At 44.6% G+C, this 26,403-nt stretch overlaps 3 protein-coding genes across 6 annotated transcripts in view; 1 reads left to right on the top strand and 2 right to left on the bottom strand.

Moving 5' to 3' along the window:
• ARMC8 (armadillo repeat containing 8) overlaps window positions 1-10,155 on the bottom strand; it is a 61,523-nt gene extending 51,368 nt beyond the window's left edge. Inside the window, exons 1-2 of one of the 3 annotated variants that reach the window (XM_032193036.1) lie at window positions 10,038-10,155; window positions 8,239-8,315 (exon numbers count right to left, since the gene is read on the bottom strand). In XM_032193036.1, the coding sequence (XP_032048927.1) occupies window positions 8,239-8,315; window positions 10,038-10,085 (125 nt within the window). In that variant the 5' untranslated portion in view covers window positions 10,086-10,155. Of the gene's footprint in view, window positions 1-8,238; window positions 8,316-9,546; window positions 9,565-10,037 lie in introns of those variants that run through there. The other 2 variants (XM_032193035.1, XM_032193037.1) reach the window with 2 other exon arrangements.
• A 1,051-nt stretch (window positions 10,156-11,206) lies between these two features.
• DBR1 (debranching RNA lariats 1) lies at window positions 11,207-20,096 on the bottom strand. The gene is made up of 8 exons (XM_032193474.1): window positions 19,900-20,096; window positions 19,689-19,813; window positions 19,509-19,589; window positions 18,119-18,204; window positions 16,665-16,889; window positions 15,736-15,816; window positions 14,674-14,819; window positions 11,207-14,131 (listed from the first exon to the last, which is right to left on the bottom strand). Exons 1-8 carry the CDS (start codon window positions 20,094-20,096, stop codon window positions 13,456-13,458), a joined length of 1,617 nt encoding a protein of 538 aa, XP_032049365.1. The 3' UTR covers window positions 11,207-13,455.
• Window positions 20,097-22,764: 2,668 nt separating this feature from the next.
• The window catches only part of PPP2R3A (protein phosphatase 2 regulatory subunit B''alpha), a 51,386-nt gene continuing 47,747 nt past the window's right edge, over window positions 22,765-26,403 (top strand). For both annotated transcript variants that reach the window (XM_032192870.1, XM_032192871.1), the window contains exon 1: window positions 22,765-22,844. The gene's annotated coding sequence lies outside the window, so the exon portion shown is untranslated. The remainder of the gene's footprint in view (window positions 22,845-26,403) is intronic.

Raw genomic sequence — 26,403 nt, 5'->3', positions numbered from 1 at the left:
GAGGTATCCCATTTGGAGAGGTAACTTACCTTGTTAGAGGTTTCCTTGCCAAGGCAAGTGTCCCACATGGAAAGGTAAGCTGTTTCTAATGACCCCTACCTGTAGTCAGAAACATTCACACCTTATTCCCACCCTGAATCCATCTCAGGTTCCAGCACTTGCAGCATTTGACGTGACTGCAGAGTCCTCTCATATCAAATTTTGGCTTCCACATAAGAGCCTAAACCAGTCGATTCAGCAAGACGACACAGAAGCTAGCATAATGACTCCACACCTTTCACTGCCCAAACTCATTTCAACTCATGTTCCTTTCAAATCTCAAGGTTAACAGGCAAAATGGGAGCTGCTGCTTTTCCCACCTCTCTCAAGCATGTTTTCTTGCCTCATCCTTTGTAATTTTGTTGGTCCTGGCAATTGTGCTACAAGCTGGATGAGATCACTGATCAGCTGAAAAATTGCCTACTTAAACCTAAATCTGATGCAGCTTCAAACTTCAAATGCTCTAAGTTAGCAGAGGATGGGAGCTCAGCTAGCTTGTTTAGATAATCTTTTTTAAACTGAAAAACCCACAACATACAAATGACGGTTAGTGCTCTGCACCATCCTCGTTTCAACCTCAGAACCAAACCCCACCACTTAAAGGAACTGGGTTGCAACACCAAAGATTATCTGAACAGAGGTGTGGGGGAAACAGCTGCACTTGAGTAGAACTCTTGGGAACAGGTGCTCTGTTCTGGGCCGGAGCAGCCAAGAGCAGCAGAATGCTCTCTTCACAGCTGATCTGAAGCAGCAAGACCATCCGAGAAGCACTGCAGTTGCTTCAGATAAATGACCCAAACTATCAAATATATATCATGTATACTCACTCTCTTGGCTTTAGTCTTCTTTTCCCATTCTCCTATTTTAAACCCCCCAGTCAGTAGCAAAAGAATTTTGTCTGCCCCAAGTCATTCACACAGAGAAACCTTAAGTTCTACTCAGTACAGGAAAATACCTTAAAATGGTCTTCAGGTACCTGGTTAGCTGTTCTCAGATGTGCAGTCATAAATTTTGGGTGGCACTGTCCATACCAGCCTAGGCCAGCAATCATCGAAGGATCAACAAAAGCTGTTTGTTTGACACAACTACTACCTACTAGATTATAATCTCAAATCTTTGAAAGTATTGCCTCAATTTTTAGCTCCAAACAGGTTTCAGCTGAGACAGTGTACTGGCATGCATGTACTTAGGCATGCCTTAATTTTGTTTTTCAAATGGGTGCTGGGAAGTGCTCACTAGGACAAAAATTTATCAATACTCAGCTCTCCCATTTTTCATTTGGGGGACACTTTCTGGATGTTTCAGACAATGCATGTTTAAAGCATGTTTTAACAAGTAATTTTACCCTCCTGTTACCTTTCCATTCCCAAAGAAAAAAAAGCAAAAATCCCAACATACTTAAATTATCAGTTCATCACCAGCAATACAGCACACATACTAAAACCATTTTAATCACCTGGCAGACAAATAAGTGTAAACAGATTTTTACCCTTTGAATGCCACAAGAAGCATTAACATTTTACAGGGAGGTAACCTAAAAGAACATAGTCCCATACTGCAAATTGGAAACGAGCTTGTTTTGAAAGGGAAGTGAACTATTTTTTAAAGTCAATTCTGATCGGTTTGAATCAGAACCTCGGAACCAAAAGTCAAACACCAGATATTCAGAATCACAAACTCGGTAGCATTGCTGACTTTATGGCACACATTCCCCTCAAGCCCAACCCCTAGCTCAGTTTAACTCCCACACACACATGCAAAGGGCACAGTGACTATTTCTCCCTCCTATGCCTGCTATGTTTCTCTCTCCCTTATAACCAGCTCTCCTCTATCGATTTGTTCGCCATCTACAAAGTTGGGCTAAACTCTGCATGACCTCAGTATTCAACTGGGCTTAGCTTGAAATTTGCCACTTGAGACCTTTGTGACCAACACTTGCCTGATTTTCTCCAGCCACATCAGCTAGTCTGGTAAAAGTTGCTTCTCTACTCTTACCCTGCTTATGGCCTGAAACCGTCACAGCAGCAGCATTGCTACTCTGAAGCTGGCATCAGGAGCGCAGTTTTGGAGAAGACAGCTTCGTGCTCTTTCTGAAAGGCAGAGCCTCAACAGGTTCATTGATCAATGCCCTCAGGCTCAGAGTAGCAGCCACAAAGCTTGAGATATTAAACAACCCTACCAGCCTGATGACTTCTAGCCAGATATAATAGGCGGACCTGATTTCCTGTAATTTAGCTCACCTCAAAGCTTTAGACCAGGAGTTACGATACAGAATTTATTTGAAAAAAAAAAAAAAAATAAGCAGTATTATGCATTTGTACCTTTTGCTGCATTATAAAGCAAGCCCAAAGGGAGAAAATATCTTATTCTAACAGAGGATTACATGATTTCTTTGCCTTTGTTATAGCCTCCCCTCTTCTCTCTGTATCTACATTATTTTTCTACCTGACTCTGCAAAATCTATTATATTGAAAACCACTCTTCACAGAACACTACTTAATTGTCAAACAATGTTTGAGGCCCTTTCATTTTCATCCCCTGCCACTCTGAAAAACGTGCCTAGCTATTACATTCCTCAGCTTACCTCTTGAAAGGGAGGATCAACAAATGGAGCACTGCTCCCAGCTCCCTCTCACCTAACCCTGCTCAGATTTCCCTGTCAGAGTCTGCATCCTAAAGAACAAGCTTTCAATTTCCAAGCCACAAAGAGCCTGTCCCGCATCTCAAGAAGCATCACCTGAAGACTCAGCAGCCTTCAACACATGAATAAGGCTACACAGAAACACTTTCATCTACAAATGATCTAATTTCTCAAGTTCTGACCTGAAAAATTAGACCTGAAAGTTCCCTACTGCATCCAAACGAGTTTATATTTACCACAGAGTACCAAGTCTAGAAGATCAACAGAACTGACTGAAAACTTACAGAAGCAAAGCGTAACAGGAACCTCTAAAGATCTCTTCTCATAGGGCCATTCTGGTGAAAACCAAGGCAAGGAATATGCAAAGAACAGAGCAAGACTGCTGCAGAAAATTTAAGTTCAGAACCAACCACTGAGAGATGGAAAATGTGACTGTATGTATTTTGGATGCACAACGTGAAAACAAGTGCTGTTTGCTGTGGGGAATATTTTTGTTTGACAGGACATGAAGAACAAGAGGCAGAAGTAGCCTCTTTGTAACTGGCTGAAGGGGATACCTGTTGCTCCATTACAACGGAGATGGGAATTTCTTCTCTTCCCACTCCATGAAGCTGTCTCTTCTATTTCAAACAGCTTTCCCTGTAGGCATGTGTGCATCCAATTGCCACAGCTGAGAAATACAAGACACTATTATAAAATCATCTAAACACGCCTGGAACATTTTTTCAAATCCGAAAATACATGAGTGAAGACAACAGATGTAGCAAATGTACAGTTTGAGGTGTTTCCAACGAATTTCAAAGCAACTGCCCACAAAAGAGACACAAGATAGGTTCCACAAAAGCATTGTTACTACTTAAAACACATCCTCATTTTTTTCCAATTTGTGACTACTTTCTGGTATCTTCTCTTTGAAGAAGGCAGAAACCAGCAAGAAGTAAAAACATCCTCGGTCAAATGCAAATACCAGTCCATTGCCCCTTAGAGGAGCTTTTAACACACACCTCATAATTTTGCATCCAAAAACCTATGCAAAGGTAAGCTCGATTACATCTTGGTTGTACCAAAATATCATTTTCACAGTCTTCAAAAACACTGAGCCTAACCACTAACCACTGCAACGCTGCCAGCCCAAGCCTGTAGGGACTCCGAGACATAACTGTATGGTTCAAAGCGGTCCCCAAGTTCTGCCCCAGATGCCAACTACTGTACCTGCCATATCAAAAACACGGACTCTCACACACTCAAAATCAGCCTGTGCAGGAAACGCGTATGTCACAAATTAAATATAGCACAGAGATCTATACCAGTATTCCCAACACAGCACTGGACACGCTCCCCGGGAAAAAGGAAGGTCCCGTAAACGTGCACATACCGTCAACAGTACGCAGCGTCATTTCGTAGGGTGATTCTTCCTTTTTCCTGGGAAATAAAACGTTCACACAAGTTTGGAAAACGCTTGTCTGTAACCCCAGTGGACTGGATGAAGCACATCCAAAAAGGACAGAAACAGCAGCAGCATGGGAATTCTCAGTGCACCACGATGGCGCTTATTTACAAGCTATACAAGATGACACCCTTTGACTGCTAAGGAACAGCCTGATGAGAAACAGTTGGCACCTTGAGTACGCCAGATTTCTCAGAAAGAATGCTCCTTTCAAAACCAGGCTTTGCGATGCCATTTGCACAGCTTTCTGAAATGATGGATCGCCTTTGAAGACATCAGGCAAACTGTATGCATGACAAAGCGTTTCTCAAAAAAGCCTCCAACCAGCAAATAAATTAGTGGACAAAACTAGGCATTGGTCTTGCACCTGAACAAAGCGGTCCTGAGCTCAAGTGTGGATGAAAACCAAACTGTAGTCTAATACACTGCCATGCTGCAAAGCACAAGCTGTTGTTGCAGCAAGCGTCTTGGGACACATGAAGCTCTTACGACAGCACAGAAATATACAGAGCTATCTATGTTCTGTTCTTCTGCCAACAACGGCAAAATATTTAAGAGAACTTCTGAGAGAACACAGCATTTAATCGCTTACAATATCTGTTCGGGGTGGTCTGTGGACTGTCAGCACCAAATATATTCAGTAGCTGCATACCTGGCGCTGCTGCTGACCTTGCAGAATGCAGTCAAAGTGCATTTGAGAACATTTGAACTGTAGAACAGTAATATAGAAGATGAAAGGCTGAGAAAAGCACTTAAGTAGACACAAAGCAAACCTGTAAGACCTCTCAAGCATACACACATACACAACGAACAGTTTATGCTTACAGAAGGAAACTACTGTGTTAAGCTTGCTCATTTGTAAGGACAGTCAATAGAAAGGCAAACACACACACTTCCATACAGATGTGGGCGTGCAGAAACGGGCCTTGTGCACTTTAAACAGTTCTCCATCAGGTGCAGTAAAAGGCAGTAGTCATCTTTGTAACCCCAAAATTTCAAATCCTGAACTGAAGCTAATGATTTACTGACAGGTACACGCAATTCTCCCCTTCCAACCTACTATTAATACTGAGATGAACATGATTGGAATGATGCAAACAGAAGTTCCCCAGGAAACTTAACATTTTGCAATAAGATCAACAGAAGCACATACAGCAGTACTGGACAGAAATGCTTTTTCAGTTTTCCCGTGAGAAGGAAAACAAAAAAGCCCCTAGACAGGCAAGACTTCACTCTGTGGACAACAGATGATTCTGAATATAATCTCTCTGACAAATCTTGAAAAAGAAAGAAAAAAAAAAAAAAGAAGAGAGTTGGTAGTTTAAAGACTTTCAGAATATGTAACTGTAAGTCTTCTCAATTTACAAGACCACGGCTGGATTGGCATGATTTTGAAATCCAAGAATCCAAGAAGCATTTAGCTGTATTTTACCTTTAATCAAACCTCATTCAGAAGTTGTTTTTTGTGAAAATGTAAAAGGATGCAACTAAAGAAAGTCCCAAACAGAAGTTATTCGTTCAGCTTTCTTTAAGAGCATATGAAGAACAGAATGACTGTAACTGAAGACAATTTGCAGAAACAAAGCCTCTTAAGCCAGCCCTTTGTGAACCTTGATATTCAGACAGTTCCATCAATCACGACAAAAATCTAGGTCATCGGTACTTTCAGCCAGGATGCAGGAAAAAAACAGCACATCTTAGGAACCAAAGATTTTCAGGGAATTACACAGAATACTTGAAAAGCTTCTGAGACACATTTCTGATAGAACTTCAATCCTCTTCCTCCCCAACAGCTTTTATCCCTCCACCCCTCACTGGACCACCCCAAATCTCAGTTTGTTCCAACTTCAATACCTTTTCAGATACCTTAAGTCAAAGGAAGAAGGGCAAAGCCGTCGTACTTTACCCAAAAGGAATCTTGGACTGATTTTTTTTATACACTACTCTAAATTGGACTGTAGCACATCCATCCGCTAATATTAGGAAAATAACAAATCTAACACGCAGGACTTGCTGAATGTCTAGAAAGACATACTCTCAGAATAAAGATTTTAACCGAAGTGTCACACATGGAGCTTACTGACCAAATCTGTGCTGTGATTTTTTTCCCTTTTTTTCCCCCTGCACTCTTTGAAGACACTTATCCTATCAAATGTGTAGCTTTAAAAGGTCTAACTACAAGATAACTTTTGCATGAATTCCTTCAGCAGCTTCTAAGCAGCAGCATCAGTTATTTCAACCACTAGAACGCTGAGCCATTCTTAAAAGGATGGGAAATGCTTCCTTAAACTTACTGCTCATCATCTCCCCATATCTCAGAGAGTTAGCTTGAGAAGAAACAGTTCCTGTACAAAGCTCGGCCTCAAAGACACCACCTGGTAGTCTTCATGGTACCAGTACCAAAATGCAAAGAGAAAAATCGCAAAGCAGATCCATAAAGGACACGTCCAGGTACTGAAGAGAAAGGATGAGCTGAAAATGCTGCGTGATGCGAAGACCAAAATAAAGAGCTTAGAAAACTTTATGAGGCAAAGTAGTATAACATATCCTGTATTGGAAACCAGACACCAAGGTAGAAAACCAAAAAGAAAGCTATGCAAAAGAAATTGGTATTTTGGTGTCTTTAAAAGGACAGATGATTAAACTTTAACTGGAGAAGCCTACTGTTCATCGAGATAGTCGCCCTGCATCAATTCATTTTATCCGTGAACTACGGCAAAAATAAAAGGCAGCTCAGCATAGATTCCACTGTCACCCATGGACAACGCAAATAATTTCAAGGTGTTAGCTAAGACAAAAGACTGCTCAAGATTTCTGGTTCTAGGAAGTCACTAGACTTCCAAAGATGTGAGTAACACCTTGAAAGTTGGGGAAGGGATTGCCAAGACTTGGTTCCAGTTCCTTGGAGAAGAAAGGAGAGCAAGGAGGGAGCGCCACCCAGTGCCCAGAGCATCTGCCAAGGAGGCTGAGCCAACCACGTGGCTGTGGGATGAGATGCATCCTCACCTTGGGACCAGCCAAGCCAGCTTTGTGAGTAGTGGTCTAAGGCCAGGAGTGGAAGAAATGTTAGACTCTTCTACAGAGAAGAGTTAAGAACCTGCAAATATTTACACTAATCTGTATAAAAAATTCTGGTACGTAAGAGGATATTTCAACAAATAAAAGTTTTTCCAAGATAGTTTTATATTTGTGTTTTGTTTCTCACGTAATTTCAGAGGGATACTAATTCTGATGGTGGTTACTCCATCCCTGGGCCACCTTCCAAAATACTTTCTATTTCCTACCGGAAACACGTCAGACTGTCCTACACAACACAACAGGTGTTGTTGGCTTTTTGATCCACTTGGTCCTTTGACCAAATGTTCTTGTGTTTTCATAGATAACCAAGCAGCTTACCTACCAGCAAGCTGTAGATAAGCCTGAGCAGGCCTGGCTTCACCAGCAGTCAGTCCTGGACAGGGACTCATTGGTCACACCACAATGTGGTTATAACGCAAAGCACATAGCCCAAGGACAATGAGAACACAGCCGGATCCTTGCACCAGTTTTACCACCTATTCAACAGGGCAAGGCCTCTTCTTCATCTTTCAGTCCTTACCCACTGTCATCGGAATGCAAAAGAAATACTGAAAAATAACCAGTGTCCAAATTAATTTTTATGGAAGTAGTTTCTTTCGGCTTGTAGTTCCCTTTACTGAGATAGAAGCCATGCATCAAAAATCAACACTCAGGCATGGCAGCGGGGGAAAAAGGAAGAGGCAGGTACACCAACTTGGCAGTGGACAAAAAAATTCTTTTAAGACAGAATTAGAGAAAAGCAGACTTAGAAGAGAATCAAAAGGTGGCCAAAGGGAAGAAGAAAGATTTCAAGATTATTTTTTTCTGAATGCTCACAGAACGTTTGACCTCATTTCTGACACCTGTGAGGCTGGTTACGTGCACTACATAGCAATAGGGTGCTAAAACAGTACTATCATGTTTGTATTAAAGTTTTCCAACAAGATTTCTCAAAGAGACAGAGCTTCTTCCTTTTGACATACAATTCTAGCGGGATTCAAGTTAACCTAGCTTATGCACAACCAACAGCCCAAATGTGTTTCAGATGACTTACATGACACCTTGCAGAACTTTCTGGGGATCGAGGTCAAATAATCTGTCAACATAGTGGCGGCTGCTGGCCGTTACTTCCTGCAGGGAAAAAAATGATACAGATTTTTAATAGTTTATATCAAGTCATAGAATGGCAGAAAAACAGGAATGACTAAAGCACATCTACAAAACCTACCAGGCAAGACAGCAGCAAAACCACAGGATCATATTCAAACATGCAGTATGTTACTGCTGGGCAACATCTGCACAAAGAATTAACCCCAAGTTTAAGCATGACTTAAAGAATAAGATGTATTTAATGCAGATAACAATATGTTATGAGTCAAAGCAAGTTAATGGAGTGCTGGTAGGTATTTGTAGTTTATGAAAAGGACACATAAAGGGGTCTATTTCAGATATCAGCACTGCCTTAAATTCCAATTTACTTATGTTCAGTTCATACAAAACCCACAAATTCCTGCAAGAAAAAGTTGTAAGAACTGTTAATGTTGCTCAAGAGGTATATTGACAAACAAGCTCTTGACAATACGGAAGTGCATATTAAGACACCTCACTGTAGCCTACCTTATCATCACAAATTTACACATTGCAGACACTGTCCTTCTCTATGACACAACGCCTACTGTCCCACACAACTTCAACAGGGACAGCAGCACAATATTCTCCATAACATTTCCCATAACTACTTTACAAGAGAAAGTGAACTCTCCTCTCGGTAACAGGACCATGCTTGTAAGCTAAACATTTATGCACCAATGATTTGTTATTCTCTTTGAGAAGATCCAAAGCTGGAGATGAAAAGCGTTCCAAAAATTACGGGTGGGAAAAGGGAAGAGAATTTTCCCTCCAGGTTCTCACAAACACGTGCCAGAAAACATTTCCATTATCTCTCTTTTTTTTTTTTCCAGCTCAACCTTTTATTAGGCTTTTCCTATTTTTCCCTTATGAATTTTGCTTGAAAGGAACTATAAGGGAATTGAGAACTGTTTGTGGCTTCACAGGTATCTAACTCTGGGCTAAACCTGTGCCTGCTTCCCCAGCCAGCCAGTATCACCAGCAGCTCACTCGTGGTCTCACATAAGCCTGAGAGAAGAATCTAGATGCAGGAGGACTCCTTTGTCTACAAGAATATTATTAAATTATGCTAAATAAACTCTACGTGTAAGCATCCACCACGTAATGAGGACAGTATTTTTGCAAACCGCAGCGGACTTTCACCTGCCTGATCTATGTATTTCTATGTAAATTGTCCTGGACTCCAGAGATCCCACTGCCTTCCGTCTCTAAAACACGCTGGCTTTCACCTTACCAGCCAGCAGGGCTGTAATGCAGAAGGACATTCGTATCCAGGCCAACAAGTTCTCCAGGTAGGCCCCGAAAACCAAGCATCTAGCACCACCGTCAGTTTCACGGGTCCCTCGCTCAGCAAGAAACCGCGCTCCGGAGGGACAAGAAAAAGAAAAACAACGCGACGAGGACGCCCGGGGCTGCTCCAAGCGGCTCCCACGCCGTGCCCTCCGCATTGTTCCCCGCAGCACCGGGTGCCGGGCTCCCCGGGGCCCTTCCAGCAGGCCGGAGGGACCGGGGGGGAGCGCTGAGGGGAGCGGGCGGGCCCCAACGGCGCCGGGTGCCGGCGGTCCCGGCCTGCCCGGGGCGGGGGGGGGGTGGGGGTGAGGACAGCCGGGCGGCGCCGGGGGAAAGTTGCCGGGACGGGGGCGCCCCCAATCCGCACAAAGGCCCCGCGGTGCCCCCCGCAGCCGGCGGCCAAGGTCAGGCCGAGCCCCCCCGGCGGGCACTCACCGAGAGGACGCTCATGCGGAGCGGCGCCTCCAGCACGCACGACGCCATCTTGGCGGCGCAGCAGCAGCCGCAGCCCCGCCGCCGGCGGCGCCCTCAAGCGCGTCGGAGCGCGGCCGCCACCGGGCCCGGCCTCATGGCGGGGCGGGGAGGGGCGGGGATGAACCGAGCGGGGCGGAGCGGGGCCGAGCGGCGCAGCCTCGCCGGGCCCCGGCCCTGCCCAAGCGCCCCGCACGCGGCGCCGGGCTGAGGGCGGCCCCTGGCGGCGCTGCCGGCCCCAGACGCCAGCGGGGAGCGGGCCCGGAGCGCCCCCAGCTCGGCGGGCAGCGTCCCTGGTGCTCTTAGCGAGGTGTTTGGGTTTTGTTTTTTTTGTTTTTTTTTCCCTAAACCCCCCTTTTTGCATATTTTTGGAAGATGTAGCGCCGGGGTAGCAGGACCCCGGTGGCGCACAGCTGGAGGCCCGGGGGTGCTGCAGCCTACCGGGGACAGCAGTTGTGGTAAGGGGACGGTAGGAACACCACCGGTCACAGCTCCTTTGCAGCTTTTGCTTTCAAGCGGTAAACACGGGGTTGGCAGCTGCCAAGGATCTTGCAGAGGATAATGGGAGCACAAGGTGGGGATTATCCTTAATTTTTAGAAAATAACTTATTTGCTTTTGAAAAAGCTCCGCCCCTGTTCTTAGTTTGTTCTGTGAGGAGGTTACTAGCACAGTCTGAACAAAATCCCCTGGAATAAAACAAGTGAACAATGTTCTCAAGCACTGCCCCAAAATGTTTCTGCTTTTATCTACAAGAAGCGCAAGTCTCAGCTACTGACCAGTTTGTGAGTATAAATGTACCAGGTCTGACAAAGCAACCTTTTCCAGATGTTTCTCAGCAACACTGAAATTTTTCAACAACTCTAAAATTACCTTTAAAGGACTCGGGATCTTAGGATCCAAAACTGATTGAATGTGTCAGCTTTTCCTAACTTTTTACATACTTATTGGAGTACTTGGTCTTAACTGAAGAAGCATCAAGTTCTGAGCTGCAACTGACTTTACATGTAACAGGATCTTGCTGACACAGAAAATCCATAGTAGATGAGAATACAGTGGAGATGGATTCTTCAAACTGCAAAGAGGTCAAGCAACTGCAAGAAAGGGCACAATGAGTCTATATAATCACACATGGTTCATATTCAAAAAAAAAGTGTATTTATATCCACAATCCACTCAATGGATGCTGACATTCTTCATTAAAAAATGAAAACACATCTAAAGATTCTAAAAATCAGTATTCCATCTTGGCAGTCTCCCTTCTAGAAAGCCAAAACGTATCAGAAAGTAGAGGACACAACAAAACAATTTGCTTTAAAAACATATGAAATCAGACAAAAACATACATTAAGTGTAACCGACATCTTCCACGCCACATAGAATTTGACAGCTGAACACCACACAGATTTGAGTGACTTTCCAAGTTCATACCATATTTTATACTTAAAATCGCATCTTTTTGATGGTACAGAGGAAATACTTTATTACCATGATACTCTTCAGATCGTGAGGAAATGCAGGCATGATTAAAGGTTTTAACATTGCACACCCAAGACCCTTAAAGATACTGAACTATTTTCAGTAACCGAGGCCACCTTAACAGGTGTTTTAGATAACCTAGGGGTTACACCAAGCTCTCCCAATTCTTAATCACATCTTACCACAGTCCTCTTTGGTGAGTTTGCTGACAGATGAGCAGGCACAGAGATATACAGGAATATTAACAGGGTCCAACTAATCATTTAGTTAACAAGATACTGTCCTCTGGGAAAGGAAAAAAAAAAAAAAAAAAGAAACCCAGGATGTTAATGGTATCAGCACACCAATATAAAGCCGTTAATCTGAACCATGGAGAGCATTAATTTTGACATATGCCAGTTCTTGAATACTTATATGCATTTAGTTTGCACAGTGACCTGCTGGCAGGAGAGAAACCAAGATGAATCCCAGAATTTGACTGATTTTAAAGACAGAAGTTGAAGCATTTCCCTGCTACAACTCACAAGTCTATTTTGACTTATTGCTCCCTGTTCAGTTCTCTTTTCCTGTAGGAATGCTTTCTTCTCCATAGCGCTCAGGCCTTAGATGAGTAAAAGCACACGGGAACTACTGCTTATCTCAAGGGCGGCACAGTCATGAGGAATTCCTTCTCTGATTCTGAAAGCTCAGCACAGAACACCAGTAGAAGCTGACTGTAAGGCTAATGAGTCTAATGGGATGCCATGGAACTTAAAAATACTCGTTTTCATGAATTCGGTAAGTTTTGTTATCCTCACAGCATTCTAGGCCAAAAGGAGCATGATACGTTTGCTAATTCAGGGAAAACTGAAGAAGAGTAAGAAGAATAAAAAAAAAAAAACTTCCAAGAAGATCCGAAGGAGAACAGGAGCTGCCCAGCCATAGGTAAAGCCTATGAAGGTACTGGAAAATTCCAGACTGAGCTGTAAGAATTAGGAATTTACATCCTACTGAAAAGATGCATCAGGTGAAAAGGTAGGCTAAAAATGATGGCAAGCATTGCTGTCTGAAGCATCAGTCACCTTGCATGAAAATACAACACAGCCTTAATTAGTGAGAATTGAGACAGTGATGACGTCCATGTTTAGAAAGCTGTTCATCGCAAACAGATGCATTTTAATTTTACGATATGGTTCTCAACTTCTAAGAAACAGCACACAAGTGAGTTTTTAAGAACAGAGATGTTCTCTTGCATGGTCCTCATAAAACCATCATGCCTCAAATTAAGGGACTTGGTTCTGTACCAAAACAGTAAAAGCCAATACTAGACAATACACATTGTTTTGTTTATGACCACGAAGCTTTTCTATGGTATGAATGTCAGCAGAAAAAAAAATCCTCACTCTTCTATTGCTGTTTTGTTATCCTGGGAATTCTACTCTCAAATTTAGTTCACGCAGTTATTGCATATGCTATTTTGTATTAAAAGTTCAGTATAAAACAAGACAAAAGCAATAAAATCAAATAGTTCAGCCTCATAAGTCAGGCATCCTCTCACTTTGACTTGAGTTATAGTTCAAGAGTTCTTTTCCTGTTAAACCAGCACGGTGATTCTTGAATAGCAGTACAGCTCAAGATACATAGTATATATACACTCATAACCAAGAACCTCAGCAAAATCAACTGATTATACATGGGCTTTAAGTCCTTTGACAAAGCACTTTGTTGGAATTGGAAAACCTTGCTTCTGGCTTAGATATTTAATCAAACTAAATATTCTTCCCTGAAAGAGATGCATAGAGCCTCTTCACCTCAAGAAAGTAGTGTAAGATCAAATAATGTTAAAAGCATGAGTAGTTCACCATAGTTCTCACCACCTCTACACAAAGGGGTAGGGAGATAACTTAGTTATGCAACATGTAAGTGTTACTCTGTTTTATCTTCATCCTCTGCAGCATAGATGGCTTGATTCCTTCTCTTGATTTTTTTAATGCCCGTGTTCCCATTTTCATTACCACCAATGCGCTTTAAAGGTCTCTCATTCAAGCTCTTCTCTTCTGCCTGCTTACTCACGCCAGATTTCTCCAGTTCCTCATTATTGGAGTCCATAGCATCGTCAGATGATACTGCCATGGAATCTGGCATGATCCTGATGTCAGAAAAACTTGCAGAAAATTCAGGAGGATGATCAGGGGAAGGATCTACAGAACACGTACTCAAGTCTTCATCACCTCCTTCATCATCCAGCATTATTTCATCAGGATTAATGGATGAAAGTCCAGAATTATCTGTATTATATTCACTGGGTTCCTCTGCTGACCCAGTACTGTCCATCTCTTCCTCTTCCTCCTCCTCCTCATATTCTCGTACTGAGCCCTCTTCTTTAACTTGCTGGATCCTATCATTGATGTCAGTGAGGCCAAACTGAGCACAAAACTCAGTGGTCTGGGGATTGATGGTATGAACTGGTTCCATGTTTTTTTGGGGCTTGCTGGGATCATAACAAGCAGCCGTCAAGGTGAAGTTGCAAGGAATTTTGAGGTTATGATTCAGCTCTTCTAACACCTCCTTGATGGCTTCTTCTGTTACACTGTAATCCCACCTAAATAAGTTCATAAAGTTAACAAAAGTGCAGCTAGTCAAAAGGTATTTTCTGTTCCCACTGCAAATGTAAACTTTAGAACATCAGTAACAAATCCGTCTTACAACAGGCAATTTCTCAGCTTCCCCCCTCCCTCCAAGCATATTACCTTTGGTCAATACTGAGATTCTGCTCTGCACACCAAGGGGCTGCATACGATGCCAACCTACCTGGTATAGCCTGGAAGCCTGATTTTCAGTCTCACAGTGACCGACAAGAAGACTAGTCACCATGTATTTTTTGCCCCTTGAATGGTGTTATCCAAGTCTGCCAAAGAAAACTAACTGCCTGCACAGAGCAGTAAAGGAACCGTAAGCTCTGCGGCACAGCCTTTATCATCCCCTTTGTTTTCCAAAACATTTAGCAAGTCCTACAGACATTAGAGGCTGCAGAATAGAGAAACCCAGCTGTAAAGGATAAGATAAGAAACACAGCTATAAAACGTCAGTACACTTCCAGCCAAGCTAAATCATGTTTTACTTTCTACTTTGCATGATACTTACTTTGCATGGAGGCCGTTATTTTCAGGCATATTCCACAAGCTCTGAGTCACATTAATGAGACTGTTGGTGGCCTTAAGGACTGCAATCCACTCAGCATCGTACTCCAGTGAGTCACCTGCAGCAGGATCATGCTCTACATCTATTATCTGTTCAAAACAAGCAAACAAACAAAAAAAATAAAGTAAAACCATAAAACAGATTAGGTGAGATATTTCTCTTAACACCAGAAAGCAATTAAAGTTTGAAGTGCTGTTTTCATGGTACAGAGTTGTAATTAAGAATGAAGTACGCTAAGCTAATAGCCTCAATCAAACATCCTCTCATGGCAGTCCTACAGAGAAGCCTACAGCAGTAAGGAGGCAAGTGGACGATCAGCAACTAAAGCAGGCTCTCCTGTAACACTTCTGTATTTTAGCTTATAGCAACTCAAAATCAGAGCATCGTCCTCTCCCTACTTCCAGCTACTGGACAGTTACACAACTTAGAAAACAATTTGCTTACTCTTAAATTCATACCTTCTTCTAAGCCAAAAATCACGAAGAATCGACAAGTTTTTCTATGGACATTCTTAGCACAGAATGAGATTAGCATTGATAGTTCTTAAGAACACTTTCAGCAGCTGACCGATTGAAACACAAGTCACTTTGTCTTCTGTGACACTAACCTCAATCAAGCAATTTGGATTAGCCAAGCTGCACCAGTCAGCTCTGATTTTAAATAATCCATAAAAGGAATTCAACCTTCTAATGTAGTGTAAAATAGAGCTAAACGCAGGTGGACGACCACACTGCTGGAGGCAGTTATTACTGCAGTCCAGTTCTCCTATGCGATTTTAGGTGCAGACTAGCACCCCCATGGACTTCTGCATAGCAAAAGCCCATCCTCAGATTCTCATCTTCAAAGGTAGCTAGGGCAATTGGATCCCACCACACATCCTAAAGACAGATAACGAACCATCTTCCCTTTAAGACAAATAACAGCTACTTTAAAGTAAGACTACTGAGATGTTTGACTGCATCTGAACAGCTTGCTATCAGGTAACCTGCTGTACATGGTCATCACCTGCAGGAAGTCTCTGTGAGGCAGACATTTATCCAAAGCCAAAAATTTTGTTGCTTTTGGTAGCTCTTCTTTGGAGTTTGTCTAGGAAACACAAGATGTTAACAGTCATTAGCATTTCTATGAAATTACAGTATTCTACACAAGTTACGTAGAGACTTAAAAACACAATTTACATTAAAATGGTTTCTGAAATAGAGAAGCAGAACAGGATTATTAGAAAGGGATGGAGAGAGAGAGAGAGGACAGACTTTAGCAGATGTCTAACAAAAAGTTGGACACTGAGAACAAGATAAAGCAAGAGACACAGGTCTGCTTCAACCAAGGCAGCTGAACATACCTAGCCTTGATGACAAAAGAAAAACTTTAAGAGAAGAAGCAGACTTGAGTCCAAAATGTCTAGAGTTACCTTCTAACATCTAATGAATTGCGAATTAGAATAGCATGTCACACCACTTTCAGCAAAAATTCAAATTAAGGAAGAGAAGTTTCAACCTACAGGGACTTCTTTTTTTGTCTTTACCTAGGCAGCCAATTTCACCTGCCAAGCCTTAGTAAAGGTATCCTCCCGTCCCAGGTTAACCAGTCTGCTTATTTGCTTCTCTATCACTCTTTTGAAGCTGTATCCTTCCCCAGTAAAGCAGGGGAAAAGGGTGCTTTTCTGTAAAATTAAAATTAAGAAGCTTCAAGTGCAGCAACTTCACCTATTTCATGCTGTCCCTGAAGATGAGGTGGTGCCACCACTGATTTGTAACTTCTCTAACTTCCATAAGGCAGTGGTCTTAAGACCACTTAAGATTTTGGGGCTTAAGCTGAATTTTAATTTCTAAGCAAATTCACATTAAGAAGCTGCTTTTCTGGACATGACTACCTGCACTAGAATTCTGAAACATCCTTGGGAAGCATACGCTCTTGGTTTTATTTCCCTTTACCTGGTGTTGCATGAAAGCTGCAAACTTCACATGGAGATGTGCTGAGAACCAATAAGTGGGTTTCAGGTGCTGCAGCAGCTCTGAAGCAGCAGGGCTTCCTAAGGTGTTGCTCTCCACTTCTTGACGGAAGAAGGATTTCATTTTAAGAAGCTGCTTCTTGTTTCCATAGTGGTATATGCTCCTTGGCCAGTCATGTGACATAAATATGTCCATTGGGCGCTTTAACTATCATGCCAAAAAAGCATATGGTATAAATCAAACATATGATAAAAGTTTCAAAATTGCACATCACAAGACAGAACATGCATAACGCATCGTGTTCTACTTCAGATCAGATACAGAGCTAGCTGTGACCAGTAACCTCCCTTTCTAGAGCAATGAGTACATCTTTCAGATGGCCTTTGAAGTTGTCAAACGGTAGTAGTCCATTCTGACTACTGTGAAGCATTCTCCATGGATTGTACTACACTTTCTTGGGTCTGTCAGCTGTGTTTTATGTATACTGCCTTGTAAGAGGCAGTGCTGTCAGAGGAAGGCGGTGTGCTTCGTCACAGGAAGCATAAGGCAGCCAGGAGAAGACTTAAAGTTACAACTATAGAGCAAGTTCTCTACACACTATCAGTCATCTTCCTCGTGAATTTTCAAAATCTTTGTTCAGAAGGGATAATGGAACGGCTAAGCACAATATTCCTCCTCAAAGAAAGCACCCCTGAGAAGCCTAGTCAACATCATAAGTACAGCTTGGTTCAATGCTCAATTCATCTCCATCAGCTGTATCAGAACAAAACCGAAGTCTGGTAATAAACTCAGGGAAATGCATCAGATCCTTTATAAGGGCAGAAACTTTTGTCCCATATTCAGCATCCCTGTATCTAAACACTTGAGTCCCCAGTGGCAACCTGAATAATCATTCACAAGATGTTTATAAATACATCTGTTCACACCACAACCTCAGCCAAACAGAGTAGCTCTTGTGACAAAGCAGGGTGTGGGACATGGATCAAAAACAAAGTTAATCTATCCTTTACATTTCAAGCTGTGGGGTGAAGAATACTTCAACCGCAGCCTTTTGGGATCATCTCATTCAGATAGTTCAATTTGCATTTGTAAACTTTGACTGCACGTTAGACAAGGTAGCATGCATCTTCCTAAAGCTGGAACAGAGGTGTACGGCTGGAGTACCTGTCATCCTCTGAACTTTATCCAATCTAACAAACAAAATCTCCCAATTATGCCCGATGCAGATCAAGTTTACCCTTCTACACAAAGCATTAAGGAGACAGTCATCAAGTACAGTAGTGAAATCACAGCCTGCATGAAATGGCTTGTCAAGATTAGCTAAGATTTGCTGGCATGATTTGCTGTCTAGTAGTGCGCTGTTCAGGACAGCTTTAACATCTCATTTTTAAATTAATTAAAAACATCACTGTTTAAGAAATAATAATTTTGCTAACCTGCTTGAGTTTGAAGACCTCGATGTTCCTCACATGGTAAGCACTTCTAATTGTTTGCTGGTTGTACGGTGGACATTCAAAGTGACCTGAAACATTGAGAAAAGAGTAGGTGCCTGAATCAATGGGTCCCTCCTAACACTGTTTGCAAGCTGGCTTCTTGGTGTCAGAGACATCTAAAGCAATACCACGTACAAGGCTGCCAGTAATTGAAGGAGATGCTGCATTTCCTTTACAGGGGGCTTACGCTGACAAGCTGTTAGTTTTTATGTGAGGCAAATATGTTGTAAAAATGTCTACAAAACCGAACGTTCCTTCCATTCTATCTTTTTTTTCTTTATGATTACAGAGAATACAGAAAACCAGTTATAGGGGAAGAAAAAAAAAACAACAACATTGCTCAAAGTTTTACTTTAACTCTTAAAACCCAGGCCCTGTCTGAAACAAGTACTTTTTGCCAGAAAAGCTTAAGTACGTCATTCCTGACTGAGATTTTGTGTTGCTCAGGTAAGATAACAGCCCTCCTTGCCTCCCCCTATCCCTTACCTCCACAGTAACACTGCACAGCCACGTGCCACCACATAGAGAGAGCTGTTTGCTGCACAGCCATGCAACATAGCTACCTACTTCAGCCAGTTGGTATCATGGTTAGATATGCAAACGTACTGGCACAGCCCGAGAATGGAAGGTAGACAGGAACAAGCAGAAGGCTAGCAGCAACGCAAAATAAAGTTACTTCTTTGATGGTAATGCTAACTACTGAAAGTCTCATCTACTGCAAGCAATATCCAGACATGCAACTGGTTTACTTGGTAACAAAAAAAAATTAATTAATACTGATAGGTATTAAATGGAATCAAGTGTTCCCAACAACTATTCAATACTTTGCAGATTGAAAGCCATCTCCAAAGCTTCTCTGAAGGATATATGTTGATGAATGAGAAAGACTAAGTTATGTGTCTGCTGACACCTGGCATCATTTATGATCAAGTCTCTGGCCACTGATGGTGACTCTTCCACCAAGGACGAGCTCCTGAACACACACATGAAAAATTGAGGGGAACAAATCTCAAGACTTACTGACACTAAGCCTCAGTTCTGGCCAGTCTGTCTGTACAGTATCACACTTATAAATCAACTGTTTTACACATGGAAAACTGAACAGTCTTGTGCTGCACGCTAGAAGGACACTACCATGGAAAAATCAAGATTGTTCCAGCCACAGCATTGAAAAGGCACACTGCTGCTTCCTGCTATGGCTGCCAGGCAGCTACACGGGCCACCTCCAGACCCTCCCCTGTGTTAACCCAAGAGGGGTTTCCAGCATCAGTCGGTTCAGAAGAGAGCAGGAGGTGCAGCCAGGGCACGGCGCCCCCCTCCCGCCGTGCCGTACCTTTCCGGTAGTCGTGCGACTTGAAGATGCCCGAGATGCCGCCGATCCTCACGCCACGGAACCGTACGACGCCCGCGTAACCTAGGGCAGAGGGGAGCGCGCCTCGTCACGGCGGGGCCGGGGAAGGGGCCGGGGAAGGGGACAGGGCAGAGAACCGGGCCGGGAGCCGGCCGAGCCTACCCAGGTAGTAGATGTTGGGCGCCACCCAGCCGCCGTAGGGCAGCTCCTGCAGGTGGTTGGAAGCCTCGTGGTTGCCGCCGATGAAGACGGTGAGGACCGGAGCCTTCTTCTCGCCGGAGTAGTACCTGCGGGGACACGACAGCTGCGGCGGCGGGGCCGGGTTGGGCCGGGTCTGGCCGAGCCGGGCCGGGCCGCGCCGCGCCGCGCTCACCGATAGAAGCTCTGCATGTGGCGATACTTGGCCGGCACGGCCATGCAGCGCAGGTCCGCCTCGTTGCGCACGGCCTGGAAGTCTCCGCAGCAGAGCAGCAGGTCGGGCCGCACGCCGTGCCGCCGCTGCAGCAGCTCCAGCGTCTCGTACAGCTTGTCCAGGGCGCCATGGCAGCACCCGGCCACCGCCACCTTCATGGCCGCCGCCTCGGCACCGCGCACGCGCCGCGCCCGCCCAGCGCGCCACGCAAAGTGCGTACGGCGAGCGGCCCGCCCGCTCGCCCTCTGCGGAGCGCGGTACGCAGAATGCGTAAGGCGAGCGACCCGCCCGGGCAGCCCCGCGCTGCGGAGAGCGCCCAGCTTCTCGTCCCGAGGGGCGGCGAATCCGTGTCAAGTAATAAAACCGCTCCAAGTTTTTTCCACTGTATTATTTTTTTTAAACAATCTTGAGGGATTGAATAACGTTATGATCGCATAGTTAAGCGTTAACTTGCTGCTCCATACCCTGTAATCATGGAATGAAGCGGACATTCCTGTCCCCCTACAGCGGCAAATACCACACGCCAGCCTCTTTCCATACTCAGAAAGTAAGTGTTCTCTTAACACATTTCATAATTTCACAATATTGGGTTACTGTGTGTTCTTTGGGGCTCTCGTCCAAGTCCAGCTGGGATGAAGGGAAAAATTCTCTGAGCCTTCAATGCCCACGAGTCCTTTGAGTAAGAACACAGCAAAGTGCTCGGAGGTGTACCCAACCCTTTCAGTAACTGTTGCTGAAACTTACCCAGGTGTTGTGTGAGAGCTCGGTCAGCTCATCGCATCTCCTGGGAAGGTTTTCCAGCTTCTCTGAGGACAAGCAGCAGCCCTTCACATTTGCCACACCTCAGACTTCCTAGAAAGGTGCAGGTGAAAGAGAAATGTCCATGAGTCTCTGGAAGATACCGACTTACTCAGAATACACCATCCTGGGCAGCTCCCCAGGACTGCCAGGAGATGCCTCCTTGCTCCACTTCCTCCAGCCAGCCAGGTCTTCACTTTTTCTTTCCTGAGACAGCCCTACCCTTTCCTGCCTTCCCAACCATGTCCACAGCCAGTCAAAGTTAACTGACACTATAATTGTAATTCTTGGTTTTGATAGTTCTGGCTCATTTCTCATAAACCATGTGTCATTTATCCCCAGTAAATTGGTGTACAGCTGAGTCTGCAAGGGTTTTTTAGATTTTTTTTATGCTGTAGCATTTTAGTATTTTTGCACTATTCATTATGCATCTTAACGTACCAAATTTAAGTGTGGATGTTGACTGAGTAAAACCGCTCTGAACTTTCCGCAGCAGTTAGACCACAAAGGGAGGCAGTCACACTACTATTTACAGGGTAAGTAATGGCAAGTTAATGCTTAACTCTTTTATTGTTATTATGTTCAGTCATTCAAGACTGTTAAAAAAAAAAAAATGACTGAAGTGCAGCCCACTTCCACCACATGACTAATACTCCTTTGGTTATGGATAGGGCTTTGCAGTGGCCATTTCCTTGCCTGGATGTGGTTGTGCACATCTCTCATGGCTGCATGTCCAGTCCTACAATGGAGGGCCTGCACTTCTCTTAAGTGACCAAATCCTGTCCTGTGTGAGAGGGGAAGGAACTACAAGGCCACAAAAAGAGAGTGCCAAGAAACAGGTTCAGATCAGTGGGTTGTTTGGGTGTGAGGTATTTGCCCTTTAGGCTGTTGCCTGCCTATACCAACCTGTACATTGTTTGTTTGTTTGTTCGCTTTTTTTCCTGAGCTGACAGTGGTACTTTAGAGCCATAGAAGTAGCTTGGTTTTTATATCTCCAAAGAGATTAAAAAGAACAAAAGGTATTCTGAGGGGCTGGGGATGACAGGATTGCATCCCTCACATCTGAGAACAGAATGGGAGAAACTTGGAGACTTTCCTGTCAAACGCTTGCTAGCACTTTTAGAAGGTACCAAAATGCACTTAGAAGATACTAAAGTGAAGAGAAAAGCAAAAGGGAGGTATGTTTGGCTGACTTTTTGGGAGGAATGGTGTGGCTGAAAAGAGGTTCAAGGGGGAGACGGTGAGAGGGTGACAGTTTATGTGCTTGTGAAGGAGGGGGAGATTTAATGGAGGTGTGAAAGGGGAATCAGAGGTGTTCCTGCTGAGGCTGAAATGTCCCTGTAAGCTGTGAGGGAGTGAGGTGGGCTAGAGGGTTGGTATGTATGTGCCACAGAAGGAAGAGGGTGCTGCAACCAAACAAGACTTCAGAGATCACCTGAGGAGAAAAACCCATGAGGTTGGCCTAAACACCACCAGACTTACCTGCAACGACGTTTGGGCGTCTTGGGGCGCCTCCTCCCCCAGCATTGTCTGGTAACTGCGGCACCAAACCACGACCTGCAGCACACACACCGCCAGCGCAGGGCCGCCCGCTGAGGAGCGGCGGTTGCGGGCGCCCTGTGGCTCCCCTGCCTCTCGCTTTTTCCCCTTCCACAGGCACCCAGCGCCCAGCACGCCGTTTTGCTGGTGGGTGCCAGCAGCCTAGAGCCGCAGCGGGCTCCGCTGGGTTTTTACAACGGCTGAGGAAAAAAAAAAACAAAAACAAAAAGCAACCAGCAAGCCGCGGAGGGGGGCGGCGTGCGGAGAGGAGCGGGTCGCTGAGGCGAGGAGGAGCCGAGGGCGGGAAGGGAGGGCCGCGTCCTCCTCCTCCTCCTCCTCCTCCTCCTCCTCCTCCTCCTCCCCGTCCTCCCCTCAGCGCGGGCAGCGCCATTCCGCCGCCTGTCCCTCACAGCCCGGCCTCGGCCCGCAGCCCGCAGCCCGGGGCCACCCGCCCGCCCTCCCGCCGCGCCTCCGGGGCGGGGACCCCGCTGCGCGGAAGGGGCCGGCGGGGCCGGGCAGCACGAACGAGGCGCCCGGTGCCGGCATGGGACGGGGAGCTGCCCGGGCGGGTAGGTGTGGCGGCACCGGGGGCCGAGCGGCCGCCTCCCCTCAGCCCGGCGGCGGGGCGAGGGGGGCCGGGGAAAGGAGCGGGGAGGCGGCCGGGGGCAGCCCGCGGGCTTCGGGGGGTCCCGGGTCGCCCAGCTTGGAGGCGGGGAGGAGGGGGAGCCCCGGGGTGCAGGAGGGGGGCAGCGCAGCCATCGCCCCGCGGTGCCGCTGCTCCTTCCCCTGCCCTGTGACCGCCCGCCGGTTGCCCCGGGACCCTAGGGTGCCTCTGGACCTTTGGTCTCTCGTTCCAGGCAGCTGTTGGTATGTAGTCAGGAAAGCAGGGTTTGTTTTTTAATTATTTCCTAGGAAGCCAGAGAAAATTTGCCCGTGAGCGAGAAAGGGAACGGCTTTGGCTGCTAGGCTCCTTGGTTCGCTGGGAGGCAAATCCAAGATTAAGTTGGGCATAAACTTGTAAAAATGTGATTGAATAATGGAATAACTTACTGAAGGATGTGTTCCTGCTGGAGTAAGTCTCTCTGAAGGTCATTGCAGACTGTGCTGGTCGCAAGTAATGTAAATATTAAGTCCGGGACTAATTTTATTACCTCTGTTCTTCACACTAAAGAAGGAAGCCCTGGAAGATGTGCTGCTCTGTGCCCTGATCTCCCTGGGAAAGGCAGGCTGGCAGTGCTTGGGACTCCCTGTCAGATAGTCCCCAGGCTGTTTGCTGCTGAAAGGCTGCCTCAAAGGCCGGCTGTGTTTTTGTTGGGGGTATTCTCATGGCTTTACCTGGTAGGATCTGATGCCTGCTTCAAGAAATAAACTTCCCAGGCATTTCTTTAAAATAGCTCTCTTTTCTTGATTATTTCGTGACTCTCTTGAGCCTGGTTGGTCTGTTTTCAAATGTTACAGAGAGGGAACTTATTCTCGTGAAAACTATGAGGAGATTGACAGTACTGTTAGACTTCACTTGGTTTTATACAGTTATTTAGTTGATGTCCGCTGGATTCTGAGAAGTTGAAGCAACAATTAATTGTATTTAAAATAACAGAGTTAAAAGTCGAAGTTCCCTGATGGCACGTAGCCAGTTTCCATTACCCAGACCTTTGCAACCGCTGTTGTGTGTCCTATTATTTTGTACCCACGATTTGCACAGAGGCACAGCATGGAAGGTACCTGTGGTTAAAACTCCTCGGTGTAAAGTTAACTGATACGTGACCGCTGAGTCCTGGAGAGCTGCACTGGTAAAGCATGTTTCAGCTCCTTCAGCTGCAGCCTGCGGAGTAGACGATGAGTGTTGTGGCTCAGGCAGTCCAGAGGTTGCTGTAGTGGAGCCCTGTGCTCAGACACCCCCTGTCAGTAGCCATGGAGGTGTAACTATAATGATGCACACTGCAAGTTGGTTTTTCAATATATTTTTTTTTTCTGTAAGTACCTTTCTCCATCCTTCCTGCAACCCACAGAAAACATAACTTTGAACAGTAACTCTGAATTTGGGATATCTTGGTAAAGTACAGAGGTTCTCTGGAGTTTTAACTCATTTTCTTTGTACAAATGCTTGCCAATACAATCTTAAATGAGCACATGCTATTTTTCCCCATGCAACTAGGTTTTCTCCTGTTATACAGAACTGTACTTCTCTGAAGACTAAATTAGAGGTTGGAACTTGTGCTCCAATTCTGGCAGAAACTGGACAGTGAAGTTGAACTGTGGGAGGAAATGGATTTTCTTATTTGTAGTTAAGGCAGTTAAGTTCTGTCTTACAGGACTGGGTTCATGTGTGTTACAGGACAAGCTTCTTCCCCCAGACTTTACAGTTGTGTTTGCCCTCCTGTGTAGGTCTTTGGATCTGATTTGCAGAGTCTCTGTAGGGGCAGTTGCAACGGGAGGTGCTGTGCTTTGACTACATGAAACGTTCTGTAATGCCGCGTGCCTTTAGCAGTTCAGGCAAGGCACTGAAAATTGATGTATTCCCTTCTTTGCCACAGTTCTTACTGGGTAAAATGAAGATAATGCTCCCTCGTTAGTGAAAAGTTGTGGAAATAAGGTAATGTTTAAGAAGCATTTAAATACTATACTGATAAGAGAAATTAATCACTCTGCAGACTAGCGTATGAACAGGATGTAGTAAGCGATAGCTGAGGTCACACATGTAAGCAAGCTTGTTAAAAATGACTTCATTTTAATAAATATTCATTTGTATTCATGAATATAAAAAATTGCTGTTCACTGAAATTAGATGATGGGATTCTTTGCACTTGGTAGGCTTTCAGCTTCTTCTGTGTATCGCTTGTCCTTTTCATCTGCTTCTTTTTAAACTGAGAGAAATGAATAGAAGTTCTTTCTGGGTTTGTTTTGTAAAGCTCCCTGGGTTAGTAAAGATACAGGGGGAACGACTTCCTCTGCCTTGCTGAGAGGTCAGGCTGAAGCACCCTTGGTTTTCCTTGGTGGAGGGAAGGGGATGGAAAAGTTAAGCTTCCTTAAATTACTTGTTGCTTTGATCACGCTGATCTGTGCCTCTGGTGTGGCTTATCCGAGTCATAAGCAGTAAATGCTGTAGCAGTGCCAGACTGCCTGAATGCTGGGACATGCTGTACCTTTTGGCCTAATTTGTTACATTTCAACAGCTGCTCGTCTTCGGAGCATGAGCAGAGGCTGGCAGGAATGGGCTTGTGGAAGGTATGACTGGTGGAAATGACTGCTTGCTCTTTATTCCTGTGATTATGCCTCAGAGGAGAGGATGGGCGTGCAGCATGGATCCGGAGCGTTTCTCCCAAGCTTGGCATTTTCACTCTTCTCACTGCTGACCTGCAGATGTACGGTAATCCAGCTGGAGCCAGGCTGGCAACTAAGGCTACCCTGGAGAAACGGATTCTCACCTTAGACAGAGAGCTCTGCCCACAATCTCGGTATAAGTAAATAGAGTAACGTGATACAGATGAGGCACGCTGTCAGATAGGGCAGCAATGAGAAGTATATAAGCCATGAATGGAGGTGTGATAAAGGAAAATATTTTTATTAAGTTAAAAATTTGGGTTAGTCTGCCTGCAGGGGGGATTTCACCTCACTTGTAAGTTTCAAAGATGGTTTTGGGGAATCTGTAGATGGTAACCTCGGTCTGCAACTGAAGGAATGCCATCTTGGACACAACTTTTCCTTTCTTTTCTCAACATTTTAATAAGAATCACTTCAATTTGTAAAAAACAAAAATTAATTGGATACTGTTAACACTAACTTAACTGTTTAGAGGGAAAAAATGTTTCTTGCTAATATGAAATTATCTTTTTCCATATAAGGTTATAAACAGTCAAGAGACACATTACTTAATCAAGCTGGCTTTCTGACCTCTGTCCTGAGCCTTGCTAATGATGTGGTTTTGAATCTCTTCCACCTTCAGTGTCTTCTGGTTGGTCACCTTATTTTCTGTCAGCATAACTAAGTAGGGTTTATACTTACAGTTTTTTTTACTTTTGCTTTGTTAAGCTTCGACATGTTTGTTAGTATATTGGGGCCTGCTAAATGAGCTAAGATTAACTGATATTGCTCCCCGTGTCTGTTAGAAATAATTAGTTGGCAAATTAT

Source organism: Aythya fuligula, chromosome 9 (assembly GCF_009819795.1).
Source record: "Aythya fuligula isolate bAytFul2 chromosome 9, bAytFul2.pri, whole genome shotgun sequence".
Lineage (NCBI taxonomy): Eukaryota > Metazoa > Chordata > Aves > Anseriformes > Anatidae > Aythya > Aythya fuligula.
This window is presented reverse-complemented; position numbering and strand designations above follow the sequence as displayed.

What these genes read in the sequence shown, in the direction of transcription:
- DBR1 (XM_032193474.1), bottom strand. Translation starts at nt 20,096, where the DNA reads ATGAAGGTGGCGGTGGCCGGGTGCTGCCATGGCGCCCTGGACAAGCTG. An exon ending in GCCCAACATCTACTACCTGG is followed by an intron (nt 19,590 to 19,688) that starts GTAGGCTCGGCC and finishes CCTCTGCCCTAG; the next exon opens with GTTACGCGGGCGTCGTACGG. An exon ending in AGGTCTTCAAACTCAAGCAG is followed by an intron (nt 16,890 to 18,118) that starts GTTAGCAAAATT and finishes TTGGCATGATAG; the next exon opens with TTAAAGCGCCCAATGGACAT.